At 32.2% G+C, this 8,260-nt stretch overlaps 1 protein-coding gene across 1 annotated transcript; it reads right to left on the bottom strand.

Moving 5' to 3' along the window:
* Positions 1-1,676: 1,676 nt before the first annotated feature.
* On the bottom strand, positions 1,677-4,752 carry LOC139861269 (vesicle-associated protein 1-2-like). The gene is made up of 8 exons (XM_071849606.1): positions 4,640-4,752; positions 4,458-4,528; positions 4,154-4,235; positions 3,396-3,511; positions 2,573-2,725; positions 2,438-2,479; positions 2,119-2,196; positions 1,677-1,894 (listed from the first exon to the last, which is right to left on the bottom strand). Exons 1-8 carry the CDS (start codon positions 4,689-4,691, stop codon positions 1,784-1,786), a joined length of 705 nt encoding a protein of 234 aa, XP_071705707.1. The 5' UTR covers positions 4,692-4,752; the 3' UTR covers positions 1,677-1,783.
* Positions 4,753-8,260: the final 3,508 nt, after the last annotated feature.

Raw genomic sequence — 8,260 nt, 5'->3', positions numbered from 1 at the left:
AGGGTAAAGATATTTCGCCTGTTTTCTGGATAGCTTGAACAGGGAAAACTGAATGATCCTTTCATTTGTAGCAATATTAATGTATTAATGTATGTATTGATTCGTATACAAGGCATTACCTTAAAGGGCGACAATCGAGAGAGTATGGAAGGTATCATCCTCGGTGACACGAGCAACTGATTGTTGGGCGCTAACAAGCCTTTCATGAGCTAACCGAACAATTCGTTCAAATCTTCTTCCACTCGCGGCCTCGGAAGTGATTATACGGCCTAACTGGAAGACAAAAAGATGGGAATCATGCACAATACTTGCAACAATGTCTTTTATAGGTCTCAATGTGAGTAATACTTTTACACAATATGGCCAAATTAAGGCAGCAAGAATTGGGGTAGCAGAAGTGTGAAACTTTGAGAAGCCCAATAAATTCATTTTTGCTAAAAACATAAAGTGCAAAGGCATTGTTGAATTTGGAAAAATGGAATATTTTGGAGTATTGGTTGATAGATTTATGTTGAATATAGTGTATGTACTTGTTTGTTTGTTGTTTAAATGATCTATCAAAAGAAGGAAGAACTAATAGGTAAGATATATACCCATATAATTAATAATTAATTAATTTTATATATTTTTGCATAACGTAGAAGGAATATGTACAGTGATTCAGTAATTTTATTACTGTACTTGGTAGCATATAAATTAATAATTTATGTGATTTTAAATTTTTGTAATAATGCATACAATGGTGAAGTTAGATTGTGTGGGTCTTGATTCTTAATATACGAAACTTCCTTGCAGATGCTGCTGGTGTCATCATTCCTTGTTGTCGATGTAAACAACGTACAAGCTACAGACAACTCATGACCCCCCATCACATTGTCATGCTAGATTTTAAAATTATATTTATATTGTACATAATAAAAAATGTATATATATTAGGACACAGGCCTAACCATTTCAAGATAGTTTGATGATTGTAGTATTGATTACAAACGTTAATAGTATCATATCTTATACGGAGTACTTCGTAGTGATAAGAAAAAAAATACTATATACATCTAATTAAAAATATTCATCTTTACTGGACAGTCTAAACAGTGAAAACCTTAAATTTTTAACCGTAGATTAGGATGCAGGCTAACCACTAGACTACTATAGGTTTATTTGTTGATATTGAATCTGTTTGTAATTTATAATTTATGCATTCATGGGACAAAATACGAATCCACTGTGCCTTTCAATATATAAAAAAAAATTCTTACGCACGTAAGATCACTCCTTATATCATAACTATGATTAACATTTTTTAAATTTCCACATATCATTAACTGAAACATCAATAGTGTACAACTAATTAAACACTACCTAATAAAGTACAAACTAATTAAACGCTACCTAATAGTGTACAACCTCAAAAGCAAAACGTAAAACATCAATTCAAATCGCGTTCCCTCTCTCCCTAGTCCCTTGTGTCATAGATATGTTGAACAACTCCATGACTAACTCTATGGAGGGTTAGTGCATATAATGTCATAGCATAGCGCCATGGTTATGGCTAAAAAATAGCCAACATGGACTCGAAAAATTGTGTACATGGAAAAATTGATCATATGAATTTAATAAAATTGATTACAAAGTATAAATGGTATTAGGAATAATATCAAAGAAAGCTACCAACTAAAGGTCTCCTCTATAAGTAACTGTGAAACATCAAGATCATAAATTTCTTCTCTTTTCTACAGTAATCAATTTGACAAAATATAAGGGAAGAAATGGAATTTGAGGCTCAGTTTTTCAACAGGTACCCCAAAAGTAGTCCAATTAAGCCAATGATGATAATAACGATGATCGAAACACCACCCCCTTGACTTTTGTTGATTTCACGTGTCAAGAGTTCCTGTATCGTATCAAGTATAAGAAAAGAAAAACAAGATTCAATACTATGAGTCTGTATGGGTTCTACTTTATCTCCAACAGGTCAAACATGTAAAAAGACTTAACTTTAGCTAAATTAGAAATGGGTCAACTGAGTTTGACTCGTTACACAATCCACAAAACAACTATAAAACGCATAAAGAGCTTGAACAAGCGAGGATATATATGGGATAGATCATGTCTCACCATTTCTTGTCGAATTTTGTTGCATTGTTGAAAAGCAGCATTCTTCTCCTCGACTAACTTTGTAATGAGAGATCTTGCCTGCAAATACAGGAGGGTTAATTTAGAAAAATTTAAGCAACCCCACTACCAAAAGTGGAGATGAACACGGGATTAATATTTTTCTTAGATTTGTTACAGATGAAAAAGAAAATCTACATGTCTAATAATATTAAGCTTCCACATAAAAAAAAATGTTGCATCAATGTAAGTATATAACAATATTAAAAAATCTAAGTTATAGAAAAATCAATAAACAATTCAGACATAAATGTCAACTAACCTCTGAGGATTTATCATCAGAATCCACATACTGTCTTGAAACCTGAAAGTATCAACAAGAAGCAGAGCATATAATTAACTGACCAAGGCAAAGAACAGAATTAAAAATCGGAACATTTTATGGATAAAAAGTAACCTCGGTTCCATTAAGATTCCCACTATCGAAAGAAACCTTTGGTGAAGCCCCTTCATCAGGTTCCTCGAGAACTGGTGACGGTGGTTGAGGTGGAGGAAGATATATCACTCTCAATTTGCATTCTTCCACAACACGTCCCGGCTGCTTACTGAACTGTAAATTCATGGTATCAAAAAGTCACAATCTTTAAGCGATAAGATGATGTGAAATAAGGGTTTTGTAAGCTACAAAATAGCGGTGGGAAAGATGATCTATTTTTTTTATAAAAAAATAACAATAAAAAATTACAATAGTTTAATCAACCAAGAGTTACAAGAAATATCCTTTCTACCTCTATATCTAATCCAAAAATGAAAATTAGAGGTCAATGTTTGCGTAAATAAGGATGAAAAATGAAATATCCTCTCTAGTGAAGATGATCCATTTGCCTAAATAAGGTCAAGTTTTGTTATATTTTATCTTATATGGATCGAGCAAGTAAAATCCTTATTTAGAGAATTATGTGGCATATAATATGACTCAAACAGATAAAGAGAGAATTTTTTATAATACAATCCTAGATTCCTAGGGTCCAACTTATAAGCCACCTGATACTGTATATAAAATTTAGTGAACTTTAGGTAAACACAGACTTTCACTTAACAAATTAAGAGTAAATTGTTATCATAAGAATATAGTTTTTATCATCATAATAATTTCTGTACATAGATTTCTAAAATATAAAAAACCAGACGATTGGGGACCGTTACTGAAATTACCCATGTAGCATGTTACCCAATCTGCCCATATAGCCACCTATGGATAAATTGGAGCATTTTATTACCATTTCCGGGGTGATGTCCTTGGGGGCTACTCCGGCAGGTGCAACTACACTTTGAAGCAAAAACTTGTCCTTGCATTGCATGTCAGCTGGAGCTTCCTTTTGAGCTTGCATTGTGACTGTAGCAAAACTACAAATTTAACAAATTTGCAACACATGCACAATGTGTGGCTTTTAACAGAATTTAAATTCTACTATAAGTAACCCTAATTGTGATTTGTAGTACTTTGTTTATAGTCACTTCCTAGAACCATCAAAAAGTTACAAGTGTATAAACCTCCACCCAAAACCATCATGCAACAAACAGCAAGTACATTCCCTGTAGTGTATTTCCATTTTCACAAGTTGTTCAATATTTGAACATTCAAGCAATAGTGAATGTTTTTCAAATTAAAAATTTAGGACCAAACTCGATTACAATGGCTGTTTTGTAGTTACATTTGCATTTCCAAACTTCGTTAAACTTTGGTCATTATGAACAATCATGAAAAGATAAAATGAAGTATGCCCTATGATACCAAATACAATGGCTTAGATGCAAATTTCACGAAAAGTTACTATTAATCCCAGATTAATATTGTTAAGTTGGACACCTATTCAATCAACTTACCCCCTCCCCAGTTTTAAAATTTGTGATTTCATCATAGATGCGATTCAAACTCTCGATAATTTCAAATAACAGGACACATTCCGATTCATATAAAAGTTCATCAACAACAATGAAACTAAATCTAATAACAAAATGCTATGGGACAATGTACCTGTAACATCACATGTTGATCGAGGTAAGACGACACCAGTATTTGGACGAACACAATACTTCTTCGGATTAGTCGTTTTCACCTGAAATTTTTTCCATTCCCATAAATATTCAAACAAAAAAAAAAACAATTTTTCAAAATTCAGATCACAATCACACACTCCCAAAATTCAAAATCAATCAACACAAGAACAGAATGTATCAAATTCCTGATACAATTTCAAAAAAAAAAAAAAAAAAAAATAATCACAAATCAAAATCCCTAATTTCAATCATCATTACTCAATAAACTAATAAAAAAATACCTTGAAAGCTACATGATTCTCGGTTTTATTCAATAATTGAAGCGAGCAAGAGATCTGTTTCTTCAATTCAACTGATTATCAACGAAATCAAGATAATTAAAATTATATAAACAGAATGTCATTCAATTTACATATACATATACAAAAAATTCTGGATCGGTGATTTTAGATCAGAAACTTACAAACGAATTTGAGTTCTAAAGGTTCGACATTAAGAAGCTCTCCTGTACTCATTTTAAATTTAGGTTATTTTGGATTCGTAATCCAAAAGGGAACAAAAATTAAAGAATACAAACTTATTATTATAATGTGATTTTGGGAAGGATGAGGGATTTATATATGATCCGGCAATTTCGAAGAGAGAAACGAGGAAATGATTTTGGTTTGGTTTTGGTTTTGTTTTTCCTTTTCAAAATTTATGTTTGACCTTTTTAGCAATTTTTGTTTGACCTTTAACTATAGTTGTAAAAAGTATCAACTTATTATTATTTTTTGTTTCCTGTTTTTTACTTTTAAATGGTACTTGAATGAAAATGAAACTAGACTGAACAAAAAAAAGGTGCGAGACATGGTTGAAATGGCCGATTAAAAGGTCGAGATGTGGTGGAGGCGGACGTTAACTGACGCTGACTTTAGATATATTAATATATTATATACATATATTAAACCAAAAAAAAAAAACTTCGATTGATTAGTTTTTACATATAATCACTATTACCGCTAATATAATACAAAAACGTAACACTAAACTACGTTAATTTTTTACTGATTTGACTTACTTTTGACCGACTTTAAATGAATTTTCTACTTTTAACTGGTGTCCCGATTTGTTAGACACCGAGACGGAGTCGAGATGGGCTAGTCATCAGAACGTCACAATGGACGCGGCAACGGATGTCTTTTGCTACCATGCATATCAACGAAATAAAGCTCATGCAAATTTCCATTTTATCAATTTTTACTTGACATTTGCTTATTGTATATGGCTCAATATTAATTGAGTTAACAGCAAACGTCGATTTATTGGCGTTTTGACTGTCGCTTATAGCCTAGATTGAACTTCAGACATGATTAAAACCCATAAAAATTTGATTTTACCATTTTCACGGCGTCTCATATTATTTTTTTTAACCTAGTTATTGGCCAGAGGTCCATTCGGAAACAATCTCTCTATTCATAGAACATTGAGAGTGAGGACTTTCTCTACTTTTGGGGTGTTTTCACTTTGGGTGGAGAAATGACTTCTTTGTTATAATAATAATAATAATATAGATATGGATAGTCAATTTTGGTGTATACATATAGTCAATTTTGGTACACAAAGTATGTATTTTTATATTGAGATTTTAGGCTATAAATACTCATGAATGCAAGCATTAAACTTGCACCATTTCTCACACTTACAAAGTGTTTCTTTCTTTCTCTCCATTATCATCTTTGTTCTTACACTTCATTATTAGTATTCTTAATCAAGAATCAAATCACTAAAGGTAGTTATAAGCCTACTGAATTATAACATCAAGAATCAAACCACTAAAGGTAGTTATAAGCCTACTGAATTATAACACGTTATCAGCACGATAATCTTAATACTAAATATGGTTGGCTCTGCCACCAAAATGATATATGGTCGGTTATACCACCAAAATGATATATGGTCGGTTATACCACCAAAATGATATATGGTCGGTTATACCACCAAAATGATATATGGTCGGTTATACCACCAGAATGATATAGGTCGGTTATACCACCTGAAAAAAATATATGGTCGACACTGTCGCCAAATTTTCATTTATGTTTACTAATATTTATATTTTTGTTATATAACATTTATTTATGATTGCTTACACATGGTCGACACTGTCACCTACTTATCATTTATGTTATATTAAATTTATGTTTAATGTTTATATACTTATGAATATAAATTGACTCTAATTTATCATGATGTTTGTTTTAATTTTTGATAATAGAAAATGTCGAATCTGGAAAAGCTTAAATTTACTCCTTTAGAATCAACTGGAAACAACTACATGCCATGGGTTATAAAAGTAAAAATGCATCTTAAATCAATGGGCATTCTTGAAACCATAAATGAAAACAACACTTGTTCTGAAAAAGAACAAGCTACGGCATGTTGCTTTATTCATCAACATATTGATGAATGCTTACAAAATAATTATGTGACTGTAGAAGATCCCCATGTTTTATGGGAAGGTCTCAAAAGCAGATTCAATAATCAAAGAGAAATTTTACTTCCAGCTGCAATGGAACAATGGAGAACATTAAGGTTCCAAGATTTTAAGAAAGTAAATGAATACAGCTCAGCTCTGTATAATACATGTTCACAACTTAAATTCTGTGGACATGAAATTAGTGATGCAGACATGATGGAGAAAACTTTCTCCACAATGAATGCTGCAAACATCACAGTGCAAAGAAATTTGAGAATGCTAAAGTTCAAAACATATCCTGAACTTAATTCATATCTCTTAGTTGCAGAGCAAAATGATGAGCTATTAATGAAAAATCAGCAATCCCGTCCTACTGGTACACTTGCAATCCCTGAAGCAAATACTGCAAATAATTATAAACAGGGACAAGGACGCGGGCAAGGTCGTGGTTATAATAACCATCACCATCATCATGCCAAAAGCCATAACTATGGTAGAAACCATCCTTATGGTAATGGTAATGGGCGTGGACGTGGTCGTGGTCGTGGCCGTGGTGGTCAAAGAAATAGTAATCCACGAAAATATAAATATCAACCACAAAACAAGCCCATTAAACAAGATGTTGAAGAAAATTCTTCTAAAAATTCTGAAGAATCTTGCTACAGATGTGGTAGAATGGGCCACTGGGCTAATACTTGCCGAACATCTAAACATCTTGTTAAGATGTATCAGGATTCGCTGAAAGGTAAAGAAAAGGAAGTAAATTTTGTGGATAATATTGATCCAACAGTCACTGAGAAACCATCTGATTTATATGAAGATTTCTTGAATGTTTAAGTTGTGTGTCTTTTGAAAAATAAACGATTTAATATCGTCTGTCTTTGTCATTATGTTTGCTAAATGTTTCAGTACTATCTATTTGCGTTTAAAATATTGTGTAATATTAATGTACTCACTATTTATTTCTTATATATGAAGTTCAATATGAATTTTGCTGGAATACAACATCAATCAAGTGGTGGAGATCTCTGTATAGCAGACAGTGGAACTACACACACTATACTTAAATCCGAGAAATATTTTATTGATCTAAAACCAACGGAAGGAACTATACATACAATATCAGGACCTGCTAACTTGATAAAAGGGATAGGAAAGGCAAATTTCATACTACCAAATGGTACAAAATTTTTAATAAATGATGCCTTATTTTCTCCCAAGTCAAGCAGAAATTTATTGAGTTTCTCCGACATATACCTTAACGGGTATGATTATCAGTCAGTGACAACAGAAAATGAGAAATATTTAAGTATCACTGACAAGAGTCATGTGGTTGAAAAACTGCCAAGACTTAGTTCTGGATTACATTATACACATATAAATGTACCAGAAATACATATGGTAGTTAACGAAAAATATATTGATCCTGGTGTATTCAGTTTATGGCATAACAGATTAGGCCATCCAGGATCAACAATGATGAAAAGGATTATTGAATGTACTCATGGACATCCACTAAAGGATAGAAAAATCCATCATGATACAATGGTTCCATGTACATCTTGCTCTCTTGGAAAATTGATAACTAGACCCTCACCACTTAAGGTTGAGAAAGAATCACCAATG

This window comes from Rutidosis leptorrhynchoides, chromosome 1 (assembly GCF_046630445.1).
Source record: "Rutidosis leptorrhynchoides isolate AG116_Rl617_1_P2 chromosome 1, CSIRO_AGI_Rlap_v1, whole genome shotgun sequence".
Lineage (NCBI taxonomy): Eukaryota > Viridiplantae > Streptophyta > Magnoliopsida > Asterales > Asteraceae > Rutidosis > Rutidosis leptorrhynchoides.
This window is presented reverse-complemented; position numbering and strand designations above follow the sequence as displayed.